At 43.0% G+C, this 24,105-nt stretch overlaps 1 protein-coding gene across 2 annotated transcripts in view; it reads right to left on the bottom strand.

Moving 5' to 3' along the window:
- SLC1A2 (solute carrier family 1 member 2) overlaps positions 1 to 22,897 on the bottom strand; it is a 79,491-nt gene extending 56,594 nt beyond the window's left edge. The window contains exon 1 of one of the 2 annotated variants that reach the window (XM_058026833.1): positions 22,877 to 22,897. Coding sequence is in view for 1 of the 2 variants with exons in the window: in XM_058026832.1 (XP_057882815.1) it covers positions 21,419 to 21,435 (17 nt within the window). In the remaining variant the exon portion in view is untranslated. Of the gene's footprint in view, positions 1 to 21,418; positions 21,884 to 22,876 lie in introns of those variants that run through there. The other variant, XM_058026832.1, reaches the window with a different exon arrangement.
- Positions 22,898 to 24,105: the final 1,208 nt, after the last annotated feature.

Here is a 24,105-nt window from a genome sequence, read left to right as displayed (position 1 = left end):
AAGTAATTTCCTTTCCATTTCACAGAGGGAACTAAAATACAAGTACAAGAAAACACTGGATCATTTTGGTGAAATGACACCTAGATGTACTACTCAACTCAAGATGTTTATTGAACTCTGGGCACTGAAATGCCTTGAAAGTGCAAGTAAAGGTCTCTATAAATATTTGACTAAAAGTTATAAACCAGTCTCTAGCTGTAGCATTTTGCCTTTCTTGGGGCATGAATTTTGGCTCTTAAATCCCCTGGCCAATCCTTCTAATGCTTCTGCAGGGAAATCAGCTGAGTGGGGTAGGGCTCAATCCATGGTAACCTTCAGAGAGCCTTGTGGCCATCAGCTGTCTGCCAGGGATGGCTGAACTGACTGCAGGACAGAGGAAAATATACAAGTGTCAGGGATGGGTGGAGCCTAGCAAAAAGCAGCATTGCCCTTGCTACAGTCAGAACTTCTGGGGTTTCTGGTAATTCTCTATTTTTAACTCAGTCATGAAGCAATGACTATGTCCAAAGCAGGATGTGTTCATTACAGCCAGCCCCTGTGGGCTGAGTGGTAATCAACACAGTGCAAAGAATATATATCATCCCCAAACCTTGTGGATTTTCATGAAGGTTTACTGATATTTATTTTTATTTTTTCTGTTTGTCCTCTTCCATTTTTTTTTCTTCTTTTCTTTGCTTTTTTTCAACCTGATTTATAATGTTTTCATTTTAAGTCACAAGAAAGAGGGAGTTGCCTTAAATATTCCTGAATCAGGATTTTATCTGGGTTTACTGAATAGCTAAATTATCTGCTGAGGACAACCCCACTGCTAATCTTATGGCCCACACAGTCCCCAAAGGCCACCTACTTCCCTCCCTGCTATCCAGTTTTCAGTGGGTTGCATTTCAGGGTCACTCCTTGGCCTTAGTGAAGAGATCATTTCCAGCCATGGACTGCACCCCACATGGGGAAGGAATAGCTTCTTTCCTGCTAAGAGATGGCTTTGGGGCAGAGGTGCAGATAATGAAGTGATGAAGAAACTGAAGATAAGCAAGTGCTCCCCTCTCTATTGTGCACACTGAATACGTCAAGTGTGGTGGAAGGTCTCAAAACCCTAGGGACAATAGGATCCCACTGCAGAAGAAAAAGGAGGGCTGGATTTTTTTTTTATTTGACCTTCTTTCTCCCAAATAAAGCTCTATACCAGATAGGTTTAGAGATAACCTAACTAGTAGGTTATCTGGGCACTTCCTGAGCAATTCAGGTGGTATGCCTTGTGATGTCAGAGTCACTTGCCCAGCCTGCTCTTTAAAATTTCAAGGAATTCATCTTCTACTCTTTCCCTTAAAAATGTCCAAAATTGTCAAAGGAATCTTGTCATTAATACATAAATACATGCATACATTTGGATTCTTTTTCAGTAAATTCAAGTTAATTTTTCTCTTTTTTTCTTTTTTTATCTGACTATTCCTAGTTATATCTCACGAGGACCAAGGAAATTAATTGCTTTCCTTTCTTCAGAGTACAAATATTTGTCTCAACTGGCAGCATTATATCTCAGCTCAGAGCTCAGCAGCAGAATGACCTCAGATAAGCACAGGCCACCTCCTTAAAACATCAGAGTAGTAATTTCTCCTTCCCACAGCAGTAATGGTAAAGACTAACTCTTCTTATCCCTCTCATTCTGTCAGCCTAGGACAGAAAACTAACTTCTAACAAAAATCTGACAAAGAGCAGGTATCTGTGCTTTGAACTACAGGTTTTCCCAAGAAACTTACAGTGCTGCCACTTATTTGAGGTCAGCTGGCTGGCCTGCTGAACAGCTGAACTCTTCCATTCCTTCTGAAATGGGATCACACATTTACCTCTACAGAGTTGCAGTGAGGCAAGATCTGACTTGAACAATTGGCAAGAAAGTTGCCTACTCTCCAGTTTATTGCTTTTCCTAGAAATAGAAGAATGTTCTAGGATAAGCACAGGCAATTTACTAACAATGTTAATACCAACATTTCTCCTTCTCATGGAAGTAATAGTAAAGGCTAACTCTGCTACTCCCTCTAATTTTGTAGCCTAGGATAGAAAATGTCTTTTTAAGCAAAAAAAAAAAAAAAAAAAAAAAAAAAAAAAAAAAAAAAGACAAAGAGGAGGAGTCTTTGCTTTGAACTGTAAGTTTATGCAAGAAACTTGCTGTGCTGCCACTCATTAATGTCAGCTGGTTGGCCTGATCTGCTCCCAGCTTTGTTGAACAGATGAGTTCCCTTATTCCCCCTGAAATGGGATCACATGTTTACCTCTATAAAGCTGCACTGAAGCATGATCTGAGTTAATAGTTGGCAAGAAAATCACCTACTCTTCAGTTTATTGTTTTTACTAGAAATGATCAATGCCACCTGCCAGGTGTCTCAGTAAAGTGAAGCATCCCACACCACTTATTTTTTGGTTCTTTTTTTCCAAAGGCCTCATTAAGGGCTTGTGATGGACAGACAGGCAGATACAGCTCTAGTCTGTTTGGCTGATGAGGTTATAGTATCTGTTTTAGATCATCAGATATGGATTTCAAACCTGTGTGTAGAACCTGTCTTTGGTCTCATTCCTGCATATCAAAGCCTAGATGGAGAGCCAAGAAAGGACAAGAAGAGCTGTGGAAAAATCTATGCTAATAAAGATCACAACAATAATTGTCAGCCTACAGTCATGTCTGAGTATACCAGACACCACAATGTGAAAAGATGGAGTAAGACTGATTAAGCTGCACATCCCCACAGCAAGCTCTGAATTTGACTCAAAGACACAAATTACCATTCACAAGGCATTAGGGTGATGCACTGCACCCTACCTCAGCTACACAAGTGGGAAAAAAGGTCTCTTATCTGGAGTCACCAACCAAATCCCTTAGTGAGTAAAGACTAAAGACAAATCTGAATAACCAAATAAACCTGACTGTACATAAATGAGAAAAATCGGTGAGTAGGATCACACCAATAAATGGTTTTAAAGAAATAACCCACAACAGCAGTTATTCAAAGCCTTTTGAAAAAACAAGCATTGTGTCAACAAATTCTGTAAGCTTAAGGTAGTTGTCTGACCCTCTGTGGGCAGCTGCTGTCCATGCCAATCCCAGAACACAGTAGTGCACCTTGATCTTGCTATTAAAGGTGGAAAAAACTGTCCTCAAATCATGCCACTGCATATTTCATTTCCAAGTGAATTGTCCCCTTATCTTCATGATGATTTTCATACTAAGCCCTAAAAAGAATTTCCAGGAAATTTTATGAAAGAAAATGTTTGAAGTATGTTCAGGAGAGGGCAGATCTGAGCAAGTAAAACCCACTATGAAAACTCTTAATAAATAGTACAAAACCAGGATTTCAAAGCTCATCAATATAGCTTCTATTTTCTTGTAATATTAGAACACCACAATCTTTCCTTACATATGTATTGGTCAAAAAATAGTTTGTGGATTACTGAATGTACAAAAAACCCCTTAAAACCTTCTGCAATACTTTTGCAACCATGACAAATCTGCATAGAAAAACTGTATCAAAAATTAGTGGGAACCCAAATATTCTCCAAAATTTTTATTTTTATAGTTATCACTTAATTTTAATTTAAAATAGTAATTTTTTAAATGTCAGGAGGTATCTTGTATAAAATAAATTAAATCAAGCAAATTTTGCATTGGAATTCTGAAGTTCAGAGGAAGAAACTTCCTTTTAAACATATCCCATTCTGTCTCTTAATGGTTAGAAAAACTGTTAGAGCTGCTTAAAGTTTGAGAGTGGAAGACAAAGCTCCAGGATAAAATATATAAGAAAAAAAATCTTATAGCTTACATGATGTACTATGAAATTCCCATGTTACCAAACTCTTGCACTATTTTCTCATTAAAATACACGACTCCACAGTAATAAGGAACAGAATTTAGCATTTTCTGTGTCTGAAAACACCAAATAATTTGAACAGTGTATGTCTTGACAAAGGGCAGGTAGATGTGTGTACACTGAAGCTGAGGTTGCCCCATAAAACACACAGCCTGCAACTACCTGAGAGATGAATGTCTTTATAAATTGCAGGCAAGCAGAAGGTCACATCTCTGCTGACATAAGCTCATGGAACTGTACTGAAGCCAGTAGAGTGATGCTCAGTGGACACAAGCAGAAAATGTATCTCACTGAGAGTAAGTAACACGAAATACCCTTTCTTTCCATTTTCTGTCTGACTATACTTCCTGGAAAAGCATTGTTTGGTTTCACATTAACATTATAATAGGATCTGCTTCTCCTAGTGAAGGACCAGTATATGGACACAAATGCACTCACACAACCACCTCCAATGTTGAGTTAGAACAGCTTTAGTCTGTGTCCTTTGGCCAGAAAAGTCTATGTCACATTTTTACACAGCTCCTTCAGTTCCCTGGAGCTTAAAAGCAAGTCAGAAGGAATGGTGACAGGTACACAGTTTGCTTCGTGGTGCTGACCATGATGTCAGAAGGAGTGTCTTGTAGTTTGGGCCATTTTTACCAGCTTGAAGTAATTATTATTTATAACAACTCATAACTCATTACTGCATGAGTCGTGCACATGTTGTCAGCCTTGCTTCTCTCATAGGGCCACTCCTCTATGACGGATGAAGCAACACACAATGTCACAATGTCTTCTATTTTGGGAGAGGCAGAGTTAATTTTACACAGTTGAGGGTGTTGGTGTTGCAACTGAGTGGAACTGGCTGCCTAAGGGAGGGGAATTGGGATCATTCTTGGCCTCAGTTCAGCCTGACTCGGCTGTGACTGAAACACACAACCATGAACAGCAGTTTTGTGATATATGTAAAAGAAGTGATTTCAGTCCCTAGGAAATAATCCCACAAACCACAAAAACATTACTTGTGGCACACACAGCAGGGAGAAGCCAAAGGATAAGTGTCTGTTGGGACTGGATTCACTCCTTGCAAGCAGCAAGATGAGATTTTTCAAGCATACAAAAATCAGATGCTTGTACTTTTGGAGGCCTCCTTAAAAGACTGCACTGAAGCAGAGACCTTCCTTCCCATGGAGAAATACCAACCCAAATCTAATCCTATGGATTGTTCATTTAGCATCCTTCATGAGCACTGAATTCACACTGACCTAGAGGAGACAACAAGCATGCTAACATGAAGTAAAGCCATCAGGTAACTATGGTTCAGTTTAAAATCTAAGGCTAGGAGAGAAACAAAACCCGGAGAAACTGCATATGACTAAGATCTAAAAGGCAAATGAAGAGTAAAGAGAAGCTTGGTAGGCACATATTTCTGATGAGCTGTGAATAAGATAGTAGGAAGCAGAGAATAACAGGTAGGGAAAGATAATTCATAATCTCTTATGTCGCACTAGCATGTGACAATCCACATTAAAAGTTTTAAGTGGACTACAGCATCTAATTGTTTAGACAGAATTTCAGTTTGGCAGGTTGGCCTTTGGGTTGAGGCTCTTGTGTGAAGACCTGACAGAGATCAGATCTCAGGTCAGCACAACCACATCTCCTTCCTGCTCCGCCAGACAAGTGCTGTGGGGTCAGGCTGCAGAAGGGCTGCTGCACGCCAACTCTGACTGCCAGGGCTCAGCAGTGCAGAACCAGACTGCCCTGCTCAGGCTGACCAGAATGGTCACCATGACACTGCACACAGGCTCATTTGACAGACAAGACACTGGGCTAATGAAGCAGCACAGCTCTCCTGACTGGAATTTCCCTACATCCCTCCAGCCCACAGCAGAGGCAGAACTGTCTCAGCACAGCAAGGGGCTGGAAGATCTGAATCTATATGAAGAGGCAACAGCTAAGTTTCAGCTCTCTGAATTAATTTCTGACCAAGTCCACCTCTTTCTGTACCTCAAGCATCCACCTATACATTCCAATCTGCACTTTACCAGCATGTTACCCTAAAAACAGCAGCATTAAGCAAACAGGGAGGAACTGGTCTTTCTCCACTTCTTAAAAATGTGGTTACCTGAATTTGATTATATGAACTGCATTTCTATTCTGCTTTGGGAAGCAAACAAAAAATTTCACAGATATTAAGTTCAAACTATGTCATACTTTCTATTATAAAGCAGATCTGAGTATTAGGAATTCTATCTTTTTAACAGATAGAATTTTTGCTCTTCATCTGCTAGCAGAATTGAATTCCAGGTTTGTATTTTCATAAGACAGGAAGAAAATTTCACTCCACAACTTCAACTTAGAAGTTGTGTTATCAGTGTATTACTAAATGCAGTTTCACTTGCCTATTTACTGTATCTCATTACAGAAAAAAAATCCACTTAACATATGTGAGCACTTTCCTCACAGGCTCACTAAGGAAGCATCTATGTGGCTTGTTTTGGTTTTCTCAAGTAATCTTTTTTTAGTGTTAATTACACCCTCCCATACAGCCTTTTGAGTCCTTGTGGTTATGTATTACTGTATGGCAGCATTTACTGTTAATAAAATGCTCTGTGTGACAGGAAAACTGGGAAATATCACATAAATGTTACTGAGCTTTACCTCTTAAGGGGATTTTTTATCCACTGAATCACAAGCAATCATGCTCTATTTTTTATAAGTGTCCTGATTCTTTTACATCCACAGCACAAGGGAACTGTGCCACAGAGGGAACAAGGTAAAGTCTGAAACAAACAAAGAAAGGCCTGTGGCTCTGACACTGTATTTCTAAGACAAGTATGAGTCAAATTCATTTCATGCACAATATCCAGTGGTTTTATTAGCTGCCAGGTTCAAACTTGCAGAGTGCCTCATGTACTGCTAGCTGGTAGTCAGAAACAAGCAGAGTCAAAATCAATTCTTCAACCCCACCTCCTGGCCTCATCTGGCCAGTCCTGTTTATGACCAAGCTGAGGAAAACAAAGCTGCTGAAACACAGTGCACTGAAATAAGATGAGATTTTTTTGAGGGAGCAGCAAAGCCTTTCCAATTCTAAAGGCTTGCCTGCACTAGTAATCCATTGTGGTGCAGGCAAAAGTAGCATTCTGGGTCTCCTGTACTTTCAAGGTATAGTCAGTTACTTTCCCTTTACTTTGATATAATCCTACCTTTGTGAGAAATTACTGCAGAGTAGCTCATGCACAGCCCATTAGCAACAAGCCCATACATTTCCAGACAAAATGAAGGACTTCTAAAGAAAGACTTTCAGATAACAGGCAATCCAGCAAAGCATTAGAATTTACATGTGACACATATAATGTATCCTATGAAAGTCTGGGCTTGAGCAAAAAGTCCAGCAAGTTCCACCAACACTGCTTTTTTGCTGCCAGCCACACTGGCAATAGTCTCACTGAAGGAAAAGTAAGCCTGAAATTAATTTTCCACTATTACAACTGATGAGAACTGATTGCCAGAACAAGGGCAAATAGCCAGAGCAACCTGTACTGGCAAAACCAAATAAGCAATGCAAAGCTGGCCAAGAGAGGTGCAATTAAATGTGCACCACCTTCCTCACATTCCTTTGTAATTAACTTTTATTTGCTATTGCAAAGTGTTAAGATCTAAAAAGTAACCAAGAGGCAGAATACCTACCTTACATCTATTGAAAGAAGTATTTGTTCAGCACTGCAAAAATCCTAGAATGCACCTTTTCCTCACTGTCTTTCCAATTCAAACCTGACACTTGTATAATGAATTAGTTCTAGCAACTATTGAGTCTGATTCTAATTCAGGTGACTAACTATTGCCAATAGTCTGAAAAAAATATGACATAGAGGCTTATAGTGTAAACAGAAGAGAGCAGGTGGCCAGCACTGTTAAATCCTACTGTGGATTTTGTCAGGGGTCACTACTTGATCAGTTCAAAAAATTGAGACTGAAAAGTTTTCAGGTCTAAGGGGTGCTATAATGTCTGTGCAAACTTGTGGGACACTGCATGTGAACAGTGATGTGCATGTGAGTGTGGGTGTTTGCACACAGAGTCGCTGAGAACACACACTCACAGGAGACAGTCTGGTTGTGAGTCTGCCAAGAACCACCAAGGAGTGCAGTGCAAGGAGGGTCTTCAGAAGAAGCTCTGTCCATACCGGCACTAAACAAGGTGAACAAAACTTCCACTCTGTATGTGAATGAGAGATTTTATGACAGTTCTGGATTTAAGGCTAAAATCTGGAGTCTTTTCTGTTCCACATACATAATCTGAATATTTCAAGAGGCATTACAAGTGTAATTTTTGAACAGAAGGATACTCATCTAAGAAGACAGAAAGATAAAGATATAGCTCAGCCACTCCTATACCACCTTCTCCAAATTCTGCACAAAGGAAATTCTGAGGAGGAAATACAAGATAAGGATGTCTAGTACACTCATTAGTCATTATAAACAAAGTTTTGAAAATTAAAACACATGCTAGAATATTCTAATTTATACAGGGATGGGACTGTGAAGATGACTTCCACAGAGCCCAAATACTTCTTTTACACTGAACTTCGACCACGATGAAGAGAATTTGACAATAAAATCTTAAGAAAGGTGTTTTGAGGTCAGTATACCCAGACATACAAACCAAATGATAGTTAGGCCCTCCTCACTTCAATGGGAATTTTGCAGCACATCAAATAGGACAATTTACAACTACACCATGTTTTTCAGTTATGTCCTGGAGACACCTGACAATTTAGTGGCAGATTACTACTTGGGATGTAACAGTGGCTTCACGCCTGAATGTGTTCCTTTCAGTATGTGTCTAGTATGCATCTTTACACAAGCAAGACCATTCACAATAATTGTTTATGGCCAATTTCAAGAAAACACACTATTCTGTTCTTTTACTCTTTGTAATGCAAAAAATATTTTTCTAGGGTGTGATCTTGCTATCAACTGATATAATAACTTTTCTGTCTGCTGCTACTCTGTCCTGCTAGACAGAATCTAAAGTTATGGCATGAGTGTAAGTCATTAGAAAGACACTCTATGTTGAAACATGACACTTTATTCCAGGAAACTGTTAAAGGAACAACAGATGGGTTTTGACTTTCCTGTTCCTGGGCACTCTTTTGTAATAGTCCACAAAACAAACAGTGATGGAGATTAGCAAAATGCAATAACCTGATCACCTGCCAGTAGAGATCTTTCCATTCCAGATTTTGATGTACATTTGGCACTAGCTTATTTCCCATCACTGGTAAATGCCCTATCTATCTTTCAGGTATGTGCCCTTGATGTCTAAAAGCCTAGATTTACAAATCAGCCACTCTTAATTAACCCATCAGTTCACAAGAGTGCTTACAAACAGCAGTTCTGAGAAAGGCAGTCTATCTCTAAAAATGAATCATAATTGGCAGGTTTACAGATAATTTAGGCTTCACCTTGAAAAAAAACAAACTGAGAGAAAGCAAAAGGAGAATCTAAGCTTTCCCAATCAATTCAACAAATGTGAAGACAACATGGTATTTTTGTAAGAGGAGGGAAACCACTGTAGGTCCACAAAAGAGGTAAGCTGAGCCCCTCATCCGGTCTCCATTTGCTCTAGTCAAGCAGAGCAAAGGCATAACCAACATCATCTGTGATGGAAAATATGGGAAACAGAGCATTTTGCATTGCCTGACCGGCCATGGTGACAGGAAAATTTTCCTATCCACACCTGCAGATTCTGGTGTTACAGGGAGAAAACTTTACACGTTAACTCTCCATCTATAAAGACAAATTTTGGAAATTTGTTCTTCTTGTACATGTCATTTTAGCCACAAAGAGGCACACCTTAGGCATACTAGTCTAATAAACAGACGGGAACAATAACACCTCTATGTAGCCATTCTTGATATATCATGGATGAGAAGGGAGGTTGACCAAACTATCATTTTTCTTGATGGCATGGAGTATAAATAGAGGGTAACTGGCTAGAAGTTAAAATCCTCCTTCTCTTTCCTTTCCCTCCTCCTTGGAAATAATGAAGAAACAGCATATGGCAGTTATTGTGATGTCCTCATGGTATCCAAAATCATGAAACACTTACAGAATGGTGTATGGTCAGTGAGTAACCCAGGGTAATTATGAGGCATTAACACACAGGTAAAAGATGGTAATTAATTTGTGCCACTCTTTTCAGTTCACAGCCTTGCAGCCACATCTGACCTCCAGGCACCAAGTGCTGTTTCTGCAGCTTCAGTTTGATGTTTGATGGGTCTGTCCAATCCATGCCGTGTTCTGCCAGGGTCCTTTTATCAGCACTGACCAGCTTCCAGGCAACAGTGTTTAGTGCTCCCTTTGCAGAAGTGAAGCCAGAGGCTTTGATGTGAGAGCTCTATTTCTTCTCAACATCTCCAGCACTCAGCAGGCTATGGCTGTCAGAAGCAGCCTGTCAATCTCAGACATCTGCTGACTGCTTAAACCCTCCTGTATTTGCACAAGGAGGAGGAGTATGTCAGCTCTTACACTGATTCAGGCATCACAGTGATTCTGTACCTTCAATGCAGAGCCCGAATAGAAATATTATGAACTGTTACCACCCAGTGGAATTAAACTGTCACTTAACATTCAAGTTCATTGTATCAATCCTACAATGTCATTCCATCAATTTGTCAAGGAAGTCTAAGCAATGAACAAGTTTTATATGCAGGTCAAATAGCATGACATATAGCAGAAAATCATTTATACTTATCAAAACAAAGGGCAAACCCAGACTGAGTGATCCAGACACATGGGAAAACTTCACAAATTAAGTATTATTGATTTTTGTGATTTTATTGTTAGGGGCTACTGATGCTGGCTTCACGGGGCATTTTGGGAACAAGTTTAAACTGAATAGAAATAAAGACACAGGCATTCGAACTTTTCTAAGACTACATCTTTACTAGACAACATATAAAATCTTCTCCTGACTTGGACAATACATACAAATTAACTAACCACTGATATTTTCAATTAGAAACATTTATCTGTAGGTTAGTGAATAAATAATGCCTACAAATTGAGTTGGTTTTGGACTCCACCTTACTCCTTGCCATCACCATGGCCGCTACATCAAAGGCCCATAACAACTGAGGCTGTCTCATTTTTTAGCTGCCAAAATGCACCACACAAAGAGGGTTTGGTGATAAACACTGCCATACCTTCGCTGCAGCACCTTGCTGGAGCTCTGTAAGAAAGTGTAATTGTCCAAAGCAGACAACTACCTGTCTTTCCACTGTAAATGTACATAACACCACACAGCTGGGCTCTGATCCCCAGCCCAGGCTTTCGGACACTGTCAGCACAATGACAAAAGGGTCAAGTGGATTGATCTCCTACGATGCAGAGGATTCCAAAACACACACAACTGCAAAATTGAAACACCTAAACAATGTACCTCCTTTGGAAGGTAGGTAAGGCAAAATGGTGTAAGTATTTAAGAGCACTTGGTAATACAATATTCCATCTAAGACAGGAAGCTGTTCAGAATCCAGGTGGCCAGAATAGGATTCCTTCAGTGCAAATTTAGCTGCATATGTTCTTGGTTTATGTTTCACTAAATCCTTAACTGCAACTGATAGTAACACCATCATTATTAAATATTATTGAGGAAAAAAAGAAGTGTCCAGGCAAAATTAATCACCATAAATACCAACCAACGTATTGGGATTTTCCCCTTTGCACTATGATCTTGTGTCTACTGCCAGGCTGCCAAAAAAAATGAGGCTTACACAACCACACTGTCCCTGTGGGTTTATTGTTTCCTGCTGCCCAGTAAGTCTTTCCACCTATTCACTGATTTCAAGCCAGACACAATTAGGGGAGCAACATTCAAAAGACACCAAAGCCTCAGTTATCAAGTAAGAATGAAGACCCCCTAGACCTCCCTGAGAGAGGCTGCAGTGGGAGTTCAAGCTTTATTTGGTTTGCAAGGGTGCCACCGTGTGACACAAACCCGTTACCAGAAAAGGTGACAGGAATGTCCTCCTCAAGGCACTCCAGCAACTCACTTGAAGAAACAGTGACTGCTGTGAGGCCCTTCTGCCCTAAGTGTTGAGCCCATTACTGTATCTTTCAAGAAGGTCCTCCCCAGGTTCCCCTTGGAAAGGGTTACTGGGAACCCCCTTCAGCAGACCACCAGGGAACAGATGCCTGCAATGGGACAGGAACAAAAGCAAGAAGAAAAGAAACAGCTAATCCTGGAAGCAGCAGAAGGCTTCCTACTGAAGTGCTTTGGTATTACAGTGAGACATGTTTTGTGTGTTTTTTCCCCTACACAGCTGTGAAGGTTGCTTTGGCATTATTTATGTCAATAGAAATAGTACTTCCTAACAGTTTCCAGCATGGGACACTGCAAAATGCCTGTTCTAAGTCCTCCTAAAATGTCAGGTGAGTGATTCTGATCTGTTTTCCACTACCTGACCTAAATTCTGGGATATAAATAGCAACCAGGTGTTAATTAATTCCCATATGCATGCATGTATGTGGATGACATGTGTTTCTATACACGTGCGCTTTTTGAGACAAATCTTTTCTCAGTTACCACAGCAAAAGTAGGTCTTACACAGATAAGGACCAGATGCTTAATTAATGAGAGAGTTTTCTGCCTCAAAGGAAGCGTACTAAACCATATATACTTGAGATGCTGCCTCTGCCATCGAACGTGGCCCAGAACCCTCTGCACACTTGGCATGAATTTGCAACAGAAGCTTCCACATTCTGTGTGATTGGAGACCATGGTTTACCTCCAGGCATGCTGTGTCCTGCAGCAGTCTGTGCTGCTCATTAGTGACTTACACAGGCAATTCTACACAGACTCTAAGGCCACAGCAGCACCTCAGCTTGTGACTGCAGAAGGAGCCGTGCTGCCAGCATGCACATCAGCAGCCAGAAGATGAGGAGAGCCTGCCAGGAACACCTGCCCACCAGGTAACACTTACCTGAGGTGTATCAGTGACCAACTGAGGGTAAACTTATATTAGCAATTTAGTCCAAAGTGAGCTTCTGGAGTGAACTTCCTGAAGATGCCCACCTGCTGTGCTCTGGTTCATGTTAAGGAGCTGAATTACATTTGGATTAGGCTACACCAGGAATGTACTCTAGAAGCACACCTAAGTAACCAGCACTGTGTGGACTTAGCAGGTCCAGCTGTCTCTGTTGGGTTGGATTATTACTCATGTATACACAGCCTGAATCCAATCTCATGAAAAATCAGTACATGGATCAGCATATTACAGGATGGTGTGCCAGCAGTACAGGGCATCACAGCCATAGCCAAGAACTAGGATATGAATATACTACATGGAAATGGCTGTATACTGTGTATTTGTCATGCACAGAATCTCAGAACAGCTAAAGTTGGAAGGGAACTCTGAAGAGCCTCTAGTCCACTCTCATATCCCCAGCTACACATTACGTACGTGTTGTCACTTTTTCAATTAAGGAAGCCATGGTTCCAGGCAGTTGGTGGTTTGTAAAACCCACAAATGCTGGCCCTAATTTTTGTACTCATAAATAGTGCTGATCTTTTTTTTCCTTGCCTTAAGAAACAGGTTTGAGACTCGGTGTGGGCTGAACCTGGGATACAAAGGGTACCTGTGTCTGCCTGTGTGCTAGGCTGGCAGATCCATGCTAGTGCTCTCCTGCACTCAAGATAATTAGCTGGACTTAGAGGCTGTCATTAGCTTGGATACAATACCAGACTAATACAGTTACAACACTTTCAGGATCTAAACTAGTCCCTGGTCACGTTGCTCCTCCATACTGGAAACATGTACCAGAAGAGTTTGTACCAGAAGTGTTTGTCAATCCCTCTAAGAGGGTGCTGCATCCGACATGCCTGTCCAAAGGAGTAGGAACGAGCAGGTTTGTTCCCTGCACCTTCCAGACAGCCTTTGTGAATGATGAGCAGTGTCAGAAGCTTAGCAGTGCATGTGACTCGTTTAGCAGTGATCTCTGTCATTGTCCCTGCAAGAGAGCAAATCCCCAAGATCCAAACTTCACTCGGCTGCTGGGTAAATGACAGTACAGAAAGTACAACAAACAGTTGGAAAGGCAGACACTCGGGCTTCCTGCCTCAAGGGAGATGAAGTCCACCATCTGGAAACCAAATGGCATGGCTTGAGGAGGCCACCAGTCAATCAGAAGTGCAGTCATTCCCACATGTGAAGCACAAATTCGGCAGTAGGGCTAAGTGAGACTAACTTGAATCACACAGAGATGTGAACTAGCAGGTGATGCAACCTTAGACCCATTTACCTGTTTTCCCTGGGATAAATTAATGCATTTACACTTTTGATAAATATCAGTTTGAATGCATTGTGTGAATTCTTTGTATGTGTTCTAGTACCAAACTGACCATTTTCTCACTCACACAGATTTTACACTTGGATACATCTTTGACTATTCTTAATCCGCCAAAGGGATGATAAATTAAATTTAAGCTTGCCCCAAAATACCTACTTCAGAGGTGCTATCCATTATCCTCTTATTAGGGATGCAGTTGATAATGAGCTATCAGAGAATAAGAAAAAGCTCAATTCATGGATGGGGCTCAAGGACTTTGACTTTGGGAGTGGCAGTAGCATCCTGCTCACTGAACATTGAGGCAGGCAGCCTCTATGCCTCAGTATGGCTACCAGTACTCAAAACCAACGCTGCAAAACTGCAGTTGTGAAAATCAACACTGCAAAATATACTCGCAGGGTGTGAGATTGAAAAAAAAAAGCTCAAAACTGAGGAAATTTTGGAAGCAACACCGCTGAACCAGCTGAAGACAGAATCAGATATGCCTTTTTATGCAGCCTGCAGAAAAGGAGGATGAGGGAGGACTTCATTGCTCTCTGCAAATCTCTAAGAGGAGATTGTTGGCACCTTGAAAAACACAAAAAAGACAAATATTGTCCTAGTCTACTCAAAACATTTCCTTAATACACAGTGAAATATTTTCCTTTATATTGGAGGACCCACCATTTTAGTGTTCTTAACTGAAGATGACACTAAAAATTTATTTTTGAAAGTAAAAATTAAAATTATTTTAGTTTTTAAAATCTCATTCTATCATCTTTTCTTTAAACACTTCAACAAATTAGATTTCTCAGACACAGCGATGAACCTGAAGTACTGCATTTTCTTGAATTCCACACTAGTCTCCTAAAGATGCCTGTAATTAGCAGGAATATTCCTTAATTCTTTTATGTCTTGGTCCTTTTTTAGTTCTTCCTTGTAAGAATCCCAAATTTGGAATTGCTTACATACAATCAAAGATGTTGAAGATAAAAGTTAGAAAATATGATTAGCTTTGAACTTACTCTGTTTTCCTTCCTAAGGACTGAAATGTATTGTAGTTAATTGTCTTAAAACTTCAAACACACTGAGAGCCTTAAAATTAATACAGAAGTAGGATTAAATATATAAAAGCACACTTATTTGTATTGCTTGTATGCCTCTGGTAATAACATTTTAGAGTAATGACCTGGAGGCTAAAACTGTGTGAAACATTGTAGTGAGTTGGCAAAAGAGGAGTTTCATTAGTGGATGGACAGTTACAGAAATGATGGACTTGACAGATCCAGCCAGTGTTTTCAAGGAATCGTACAATTAATTGCTCTAAATAGCAGGCATTATAACACAATCTGCTGGCAAAGGGAATTAAATCCCACAGAAAATGGAAAGGCATTACACGAGAAGGTACTGAAGATGAAGGGTCACTCGTTAGCACTGTGCCCTCACCCCACACCCCTCACATACACAGACTGCTTTGGAATGGAGACAACCCAACACTGAGGCTCTTGTTAGTGTGGAATCCACGTCCACACCGAGTCCCAGCATTCCCACTGTCACCTACACCACTAAGGAACCCACATGCCAACCACACTGACTCTGAAAGAGGACAGAGTTTTAATGTTACTCTTCTTAAACTGAAAAACTGTGACCCTTTAAACACTGAACACAAATTTACAGTTTTTAGCAGTCTTCATTGGGACAGCCTTTAGATCAAGGGGAAACAGGAAAATGAAGGAAAGAAAACAAAATGTTATCATTTGCTAGTACAGCAATACAATACTACTTTATATGCTGACTTCTTAGTGCATTGTATACAAACATCTACACGTACATCCACGGAGAAGGCTGTATATATACATATATACACACATACATACATTTATCACATACATTTATCTCACAGAAACCTATGGTAAGATAAGGCTTTTGAGCACCTAAGTTATTTTTTAAGATAGCGCAATCTCCCTTCATATATCTAATCCAAAAATATAACCTGCTGTTTCCAAGAAGTTCAAAATAAATAAGCATCTGTAGATTTTACAGGAAACATATTAACCCCTGTGTGTCTATAAAATGAACTGAATATGTAAAAAAATGGAGTTTCTCTCTAGGTGATAACTTCTTTTTGAAAGGGTATCTCAAGACAAGACTGAAGGTTAGGGCCATGAGAACTATTGTGTAATTTAAGGATCATGAGTTATCTTCTGCAAAGCCTAACTGTCTTTTACTGAAATTGATGAAAGATTTGCAATTGACAACAGTGAAATGAGGTCAGTGCCACAGCTGATGTGACTAATTACCAAGCTACATTCACTCCATCTGTCCCACAAAATGTCTAAGAAAGAGCATAGGGTAAAACATCTCCATCTTATGCTGGTGCTCATCAAATCCTGTGTAAAAATAACTGAGAGCACTTGGAAGATTTCATCCTCTGAAGTATCTAAACACTTGTGCCAGAAGAATTCCTCAAGTTTCCATTTAGAGAAACTTTGTGGGTAAATTACAGAATAAGAACTCAGATGACAAGAAATGTGTGGGTGTGCTTGTTGTATATATTGTGGCAGATCCTGAAAACCCACTCTCCTATGTAGGTGCCTGAACCCTACGATGAAATGCCAAGTTAGTTTTCCTGACTCACCTAGGTGTGTCATGTTGTCTCCAGGCTAGGTGCATAATACATGCTGGCAATCTCCCTTTCAGGCTTTGTCTTGACAATGCAGCAAATGGCTTATGACTCCTGCTCCAAGATCCAAAACCATCACAGCTGCATGACTAAAAAAATAATCCTGTGTAGTGAATGAATTCTTAATGTTCAAATGTGTTCAAAAATTTTTGGCAGGTTAACTTGTATTCACAGAGTTTTATAGCAGTAAGGTATTTATTATTTGTGCCTCCTGTGTTAACTTATTTTGATAATAACCATCCATCTACAGCTAGTATAAAACCTATGTGGGTTCCACAGCTGTAGACAATTTTGGATAAATCAAATCATATGCTCTCTGGTCTGGACCAAACTTTTATTGTTGGGTAGCACAGACAACCGTACTCCTGAAAGTGGAACTGCAGTATCAGAGACAGTGCAACTTGTGATGAAGATAGGAATATCTACAGATGAATGAGGAAACAACCAAGTTTGGAGAGGAGGAATGGACCTCAGATGAGAATTTTTGTTTGTTTGTTTCCTCCTAAGTAAGATACTGACAGAGTCAAATACCATGGTGGGGATCTCTGCCCTGCCATGCAGTTTATCTGCTAGCGTGAACAGAACCGGAGCACTGCATTTGTGCCATTTCATATTACACAAACATCACTGATATTGTGTATGTAGAACTGAGAAGCACTATTTCACTAATCAAACCACAACACTAAACAATTACCCAGACTTCTGTCTATTCAAACACAGTAATGTTTCAAACTCTTCCACTTCACTGATCTATTTCGTTAGCAGGGTGCATACACACACAGACATGCCTGTTAACTGCGCACCACAAATCTGAACAGGCGCCATCTCTGTGCTTTTCATAAACCTTGCTTGGGACCACTCTCCAGAACTGACACCAATGGAAGTGGAAGAGCCCACATCAGGCTTATTAACCTCTGCAAAACATGGTGATCACACTCCAAGTGCCCACTGGGAACGGCCACTGGCCCACACTGACTCCCTGACCATGCCCATGGACTGGGAGAGGGCTGCCCAGCCAGGGGCACGGGGCTGCCCTGAGGCTGACCTGCACACAGAGGGCTGAGCTCCCAGCTCACACACCTGCTCTGCCTCTGTTTATGCTCTTCTGTCGATGCAGTGATAGTGTCTCCTAGTGGCTGTATTCCTGAAGGAGCAGACCCTAATCCAAGCTGCACACCTGAAACTCCTGCTCTTCAGAAGCATACAAAATGCAAACATATCTCTACATTTTCAGAGTATCTAAGTCAGCACTCTGAAAGATTTTTTTTTTTTTGACAAATAAACAACCAGCAAAACTAGCAAGGTACTTTATTCTTTTCCTTTAGTAAGACTAAAGAGATAAGAGCCATAATAAAACCATGTGAAGCAAGGACTTTGCTCAGAGGTCTGAAAGCAAGCATGGGCATCAACTGATCAGAATCAATGTCATGTAACCTTTATGTCTGATCCAGACCCTGTAAAAGCAAAGGAAATGCTGAAATGCTCTGCTTTGGTAAATCTCCATAGATCAACCCACCACGTACTGAGCGCTACACCAGACACCACAGTTTGTGGGTGTGGACCCATGGCCTGGGATCTTTGTACCACACTAAGCACTTGTGAAAGGCAATGCCAGCACAGATCAGGAGGCCAGGTCTCCCAGCAGCATCCCATCTGCAGTCACGGCCAGCAGAGGACGTTTAAACAGAACATAAAAACAAGAAACCTTGAACTGTATCCATACTTGGTGCTAGCCCTTCCTCCTTGAACAGGATATTTTCCATTTTCAGCACCAGCTAAACACCAAAAATCCTTCTTAGTAATGAGATCTGTATCAGGAGATTTTGTGAAAGAAAGACTAAACCTGCAATATACAGACAGCGTAAACCAAAACCCCACCAGCTGGAACTACAGTAAGGTAAACCCAGAGGGCACATGGGTCTGATTTTGCTATGTTGTTGAACATTTCCTTTCCCATTTTCTTCCAATTGAAGTTTCCCTTTGCTGACTATCCTCTTGGAACAGAAAGATTTGTGCAGCAAATTTCCATACATGGATGAGCTTAACCAAATAAGATATTGAAAGAAAAAGAAAAGAATGACTGAAAAGGAACAGGCAAGGAAATCTTTCCTACCAAATCCTGTCTGCAAGTAATGGCTAACTCTTAACAATGGAGCACGAATTTACCTTCCTCTGTTATATATCAGGGCCTTTTGTTGTTCATTAAACATCTGTCACACACCTGACATCCTCACTTTGAAGATTTTACATAGGCTTCCCTGTGAGAAGAGTAATAAGTCACTACAAAAACTATTGTAGTTGGAGCAGTTTTAACACCTCAAAATAAAACCTTTATATACTTCTGATCTCAACTAACATATCTAGCTGAACATCCCCAGAGTGACTGGGTGTAAATATGGAGTGTATCCCTTTGTTCCCATCTCCAGTAGGTCCTTTTCCATGTACCTGTGTGTGCCTGACATAGTGCCCACTGCTGCAAGCAGAGCAGTGTTTCTGCCACCATTCTCACATTGTGCCAGTGCTGGTGGAGAGCATTTCTTGCACAAGGTCCAGTCAATATTCCCTCTCCCTGATGATCCTTTTGGTGCCTCAGTTTGCTGACCTTTACGCCAGAGTGAAAGCTAATCTCTACCCCCAGCTTTTCACTTGAGAGAAGAGAAAGATGAGAATTCAGTTTTGGAAGAGGTTCTTACTGGTAAACATGGATTGACAATTGAAACGCTTCCCACTCAACTTCTTCCACACCTCCTTCAGCTGTCACAGACCGCTAACTGAATCATACCAAACAACAATTTCAGTTTGTCTTAGTCTAGGTAAATTTCCTACAAGGTTTGAAAACAAGGCCTAAACTTTTCGTTTCTTTTCTCACCCTGACAATTTAGCTCTGTTCCATAAGAATAACAAAAGCACACATCTACAGAAGCCTTTCTGGTTTCGGCACTCTGATCTTTTGTAGCCTGCCTGTTCAGTCAAATTCTTTCAAAAGCACCTCTTTCTCTTTCTACACACATTTAAAACCTCCTTTCATCCAAAGTTGACAGATCTCCCTAACACCTCTTATTAAACTCCTGTACAATTGATCCCACCTTCCACCACTGGTCCAAAACAAGCACAGACCTCTACAGCCACCTCATGTGGGAATACAAACAGCAGATGACTGCACCATCCAGAGGAGAGTGATAGCTGGGGTAGTCCAAGGGTACAGAAGGGAAAGAGCTGCAACCCTAGGCTGGTCCTTCCACCTCTGAGCTTCTTCTTCATGGCTCTGATCATTTGTTGACAGCATCTAGTTAAACAGAGGAAATGCTACATAGGGCAGATTAAACTGCTGCACTGCCACCAAAACAAAAACATACAAACTCAGTGCAGAAATTCCCTGCAAAGGTAAGGCAATAGAAAATGATAAATTAATGACTTCTCTCACAGTCCTGTGAAAAGCCAAAGAGCCTCACATATTTGTCCTCTGTTAGACTGGTGATTGTTATTTTTCCCAAAACAACCCAAACCAACACTTTCTAAGCTTCCATTCCTCCTAAGCCAACTGCTTGGGGGCCGCTGCACAGCCAGCCAGCTTCTTCTTCTGACCAGGTAATGGGACACTTGTGTGCACACCCTCCCAGACATGTGTTGGGTTATTTAAATCAGCTCAGCAAGTCTTTTAGCCTGAGAGACACAAAGGCAATATAAACAGAGCTTCCTTTTGCACTTTGTCCTTAGAGAGTCCTATCTTGAGCAGATCATGCTGATACAACATGACAACATCCAGGGATAAAGGGGAGGCTCACACTAAACGCAGTCTAATGCTAGGTAGTGTTATAAGAGGGCAAGCAGAGATCAATGAAATCTTTTATTTTCTTTCCTACAACCAGCAAGTCTGTGAACTGAACAAGCCCCCTGGCTCACCAGAGAGCGATGAAGTGGGCGACTCCTGCAATCCGGGCATGGTAGGGACAACGGTTTCCTTCCAGGAGACACTACCAGAGCTGAACTGTGTTTGCTTTTCTTTAAAGCCTCTTGTAGAACCCTTTGCCCTTCCCAGCATTTTTCTTGCTAGAACTTTAACGCATTTGGCACAGAACTGCAAAATTGCACAACTCCTCAAGAAGTTGGGTTTGTTTGTTGCCTTTTGAAGGGATGGCTGGGAGGACAGGTTTTCGATTATTTTTGAAATTATAATTATTATTACTATTATTATTATTAACGTTACTGTTATATTTAGGAAGAAGCTTCCCCCTCCTTTCTGAGCGAACCATTCACTTGTACTCTTCTTTCACAGGCAGGTGGTTTAAGCTTGATCTGCCCTCCAGGGGTTAAATAAAGAAGTGATGGGAAGGAAACCCAAGACCTTTTCAGTGGCTCATATTTGAAATTTTTTCCCTCGCTCTCTTCTATATGTGGATCGTCTGCTTCTCGTTTCCTCTCGCTCCCTAATTATTGTGTTAGGGAATGGCGAGGGGCAAGGATTAACAATGAAGCAGATGACAGGAAACTGTTACCAAAAGAACAATGCCGGGCATCTCCCCCATCCTCCCGTTCCTCCCACCCAAGAGATGGTCCCCCTCACCCTTCTGTCGATGCCATGGTTCCGAAAAAAACCCTGTCTTCTCAAGGGTCCAAGGGATTAATTTGGACAGCAGGGCGCGAAGGAGGTTGGTTCTTTGGTATAACAACCCTCGCTCACGTCTGGGAAGGAGCACGCAATTCCTTGTAATCCTGGGGGCTCCGCAGGGCGAGGATCCGGCAGCTCCGCTCCTCGGCTCTCCCCCACCCCGCCGTCCCAGAGCAGGCTCTCGGTGCCCCGGGGACCGGCGCTGCTGCGCCGCGGCCGCCCAGCAGTGGCCGGCGGGGCGAGGAGGCGCTGGCACCTGGGCTGCGATCCCCGGCGCCCTCCCCTCGCCGCGGGGAGCGTGTGCGTGTCTGCGCGGCTGTGTGCGAGAGCTGGGGGGCGACTTCACATCGGCGCGGCGCTGGCTGAGGCTGGATTGGAAGGTTTAGCCCTCGAGCCGTGGATTTGCAGTCAATCCCTCTCTATTTTAGGCACGGGCTGACATCACGAGCCGTTGTTACTCCTATAAATCCCCCCCAACAGCTCCCTGGCAGCGGGGGGGGGGGGGGGGGGGCGGCGAGCCCCTCGCAGGGGGAGGGCCGGGCGCCGCCGACCGCGACCTGCCCCGTTCGCCGCGGCCGCCACCGCCTCCCGGGGCAGGCTCGGGACTGCGGGGAGCGGCCGGGAGCCGCGGGAAGGCGCGATCGCACACAGACACACAGACAGACACACACAGACAGACACACACACACGCGGCCCCGCTCGGCGTGTCCGCCTGCCGCCGCACACCCACACGTGCCACGGCGTGCGGGCCGGCGCTCGGCCGGCGCGGGGTCTCACAGCGCGGCCGAGGGGCTGCGCCCCCGCAGCCGCGGCACCTGCCCTGCCGCGCCGAGGCGGCAGCAGCGTCCCGGGAGGCCCGGCCCGACCGGCCGCTGTCCGCGCCGTGCTGTCCCACCGGCACGGCCGGGGCTCGCTGGCAGGACCGAGGGGCCGCGGGAGCGGGGCCCCCGCCCGCAAGGACGCGCAGGGTGCGGCGCGGGGCAGTGCTGCCCCCTGCCGGGAGGTGGGCGCGGCGCGGCGCCCGGGCCCCACCTGCCGCCGGCGGCCCCGCAGGCCCGGCCCGGCCCCGCTCCACACAGCCCCGGGGAGCAGCTGCCGTCCCGCCTGTGGCCGCGGCCTTTCCTCACGCCTCGGCCGGGCCCGCCCCGCGCCCCTACCTGCGCCGCCCCGCCCCGCTCCTTCGCCGCGGGGGCGCCGCGCGTGGCTGCGGCCCGGCGGACCTGGGCCCGGGGGTCGCCCAGGGCGTTTTTGCAGCGTAGGGCAGGAAATTTCTGCCCTGTTCTGTGGCCGCACTCAGGTGTTGGGGCACAGAACGCCTGCCCAGGCACTGCCACACACCTTCGCTCCCGTTTCCCTCACCTGGGGCTCTGCCCGCCAACCTCAGTGCTGTCTCTCCATCCAAGTCTGACCAACCTGATGTCTGGTTTCACAGGGAACAAACATTTCTGCCCCAGCTCGTTCCCTCTGCACCGAGGAGGTGGCACGGAAAGCCAGCAGCCATGCGGAAGCCCCCTGACACGATAAGGAGCTGGGAGACTGCAGGGATTGCACAGCTGAGCAAAGCCTGCCTGACCCTCCGCACCACTCCCACTCCCCCAGGATGCTTTTCCTGTAACCAAGCCAATTCCACTTACTTGCCCTTAAAAAATGGCAGGATGCAGCCTATCACGCAATCCCCAGTCCTAATCAAAGACACATTTTTTTTCTTGTAATCTTACCATGGACGTAGGCTTTCAACAAAAATCTTTTACAAGGGCAATTCTATGAGAGTAACTGAGGGTGCCTGAAAAGAGCTTGTATTTCAGTATGTCCATTTCCTATTTTTCAGCTAAGCACCCTGGCTTTTGGAAGTAATTTAATGCAGCCCTGAAACATACAAAGGAAAAACATACACTCGTTGGAAGGAATAAGAATGCAGAGAGTGTTTTGCTCTCCTCTTTCCGTAGCAATATCCTTATGGCCTTTCCAGAATGCACAGCTCTTTTTCCTTGGAGGGAAAATGAGCTGCTATCCATGTTGTGCTATTTCACACCCTTTTTCCAACAGATGGCACAGATCCTCACCTGTTTAGAAAGAGATGTTTGAAATAGTTCTACATCTTAAAAATAGATATTATCAATTCCAGGTCACGCATTGCTTTTTTTCAAACATTTATCCCTATTTTTCTTCATTATTGGCATTAGATGCTAACCCCTGCATAGTTCTGCTCAGTCTGTAAACAGGAAACTACTGTGGGTAAGCCTGACAGGATGGACAAGCTGGTTTGTAATTCCTGAGAATACTCAACATGGTACAGGTGCTTGGATATGTTGATATGACTGCTCACTTTTGCATGTGAATACCTATGTCATACAACCAGAGCAATAAAACATTATGTGGGCATTTGGAAATAGCCAGATTTGAATCTAGGATTCAAACATGATTGAGATCCAGAAATAGAAGCAAATGCTGCAACCTCATCCTCCTCCTGTAAAGGGCTGTGCTAAAATATGAACCCTGGGGTTGAGCCAGGTGTCTGGCTATCTTCCTGCTTCTGCTTCCTTTGAAGAGCATCATGGCTGGGAAAAGAAGGGTTTGAATAGTGTTGTGCATGCACAGCTATACAACCTCCTGAGATTTTAATTCCATGAATTCCTACAAGT

The sequence above is a fragment of the Melospiza georgiana genome, chromosome 6 (genome assembly GCF_028018845.1).
Source record: "Melospiza georgiana isolate bMelGeo1 chromosome 6, bMelGeo1.pri, whole genome shotgun sequence".
NCBI lineage: Eukaryota > Metazoa > Chordata > Aves > Passeriformes > Passerellidae > Melospiza > Melospiza georgiana.
The sequence above is the reverse complement of the archived record's forward strand: the minus strand, read 5'-3'. Positions and strand labels throughout refer to the sequence as shown.